At 37.4% G+C, this 1285-nt stretch overlaps 1 protein-coding gene across 1 annotated transcript in view; it reads right to left on the reverse strand.

Moving 5' to 3' along the window:
• The window catches only part of slc3a1 (solute carrier family 3 member 1), a 13162-nt gene that overhangs the window by 3652 nt on the left and 8225 nt on the right, over positions 1-1285 (reverse strand). The window contains exons 6-7 of the mRNA XM_024297179.2: positions 524-648; positions 228-429 (exon numbers count right to left, since the gene is read on the reverse strand). Of these exons, the coding sequence (XP_024152947.1) occupies positions 228-429; positions 524-648 (327 nt within the window). The remainder of the gene's footprint in view (positions 1-227; positions 430-523; positions 649-1285) is intronic.

A 1285-nucleotide genomic window follows, 5' to 3' on the forward strand; every position in this document is an offset into this window, starting at 1 on the left:
ATAGTAAATAAATAAACCACTGGGAATAATAGAGAAAAATAGAGCTGAAGCGGGATTTTAACATGGCAGAAGATCAACTTTGTAAATCCCAATTTAATCCTATTTTTGATGAAGATACGAGCCTAAAAGACACTGAAGTAGAATCAAATCAGACTTCTACCTTCACATCAGATCGTCAGATCATTTGACCTACAGCTGGAAGGAAACCGAAATGTGATGCGACTCACCACCCAGTTGGGCCATTTTCCTCTGGGCATGTTGGACATCCACAGATCAACTAGATGTTTGGCCCACAAGCCGCTGGTGTTCTGAGGCAAGTCCAGCAAGTAGAAGTTAAAGGGGAAGTCACTTTCTTTGACCAGGGGGGTCCCGTAGTACATCATGGTCTTCTCCACCTCTTCATAATCATACGACTCCGTCACCATGAACCTGCAGGACAGAAAACACCAGAATGAACCGCTAAGTGGTAACGAGGCTAAGACCTTTGTTTCCTCAACCTTTACATTATAATGAGCTGGGGTACCTGTATTTTCCAGGTTCACGGCTGTAGGATTCCATCTCAGCCCTAAACTCCTGCAGGATATTATGCAAGCCAACCTGACTCGTGGTGTAATCATGGAAAAGGTCCCACTCTGTCGTTACTTCCTCCTGCAATGAATTAACATCATCATAAAATCATAATACTCTCCTGTTTTTAAGGAGGAATTTGCCTAATTATATAGACATGTTTTTTCTAGCAGAAATTTAGTTGTTGGCTGTCAAATTTCCACATACATGTGTTTTAAATGTTAATTTACTGCTTTTGTGGTTTAGAAGAGAACAAAAGTAAAGTAACTGACAAGTGAAAATATTTGAGTTCATTAAAATCAAAGTTTTTGTCTTTCTTCATTTCCAAACTTGCCTTAAAAACATGTTGAATATCACATTTCTGTCCTGTAGTTCATCATCCTTCCACTAGGGGCAGTGGAAGCGCTCATTTCAAAATGGCTGCTTCCATGAAATCTCAAAGCCACTTTTGGCGGGAAAAAGTTAAGCTAATTTTCAAAACTTAATGCTGAGACTGACTCATGAGTTGTTATTTATTTTTTTAAATGACCACTTGCTGTATTGAAATGACACAAAATTGGTTAAAATTATTTTTGTATCATGCAGTTACAACATGTTAAAAATGTGTAGATCAAAATTGAATTAGTGGGTAAACTATGGAAGCCCAAACTGTTCTTAATTAAATAAATAAATACAACATTATTTAATCAAGCAACACTCCAATAAAAGTCTTTTCAAT

Source organism: Oryzias melastigma, linkage group LG15 (genome assembly GCF_002922805.2).
Source record: "Oryzias melastigma strain HK-1 linkage group LG15, ASM292280v2, whole genome shotgun sequence".
In the NCBI taxonomy this organism is placed as follows: Eukaryota; Metazoa; Chordata; class Actinopteri; order Beloniformes; family Adrianichthyidae; genus Oryzias; species Oryzias melastigma.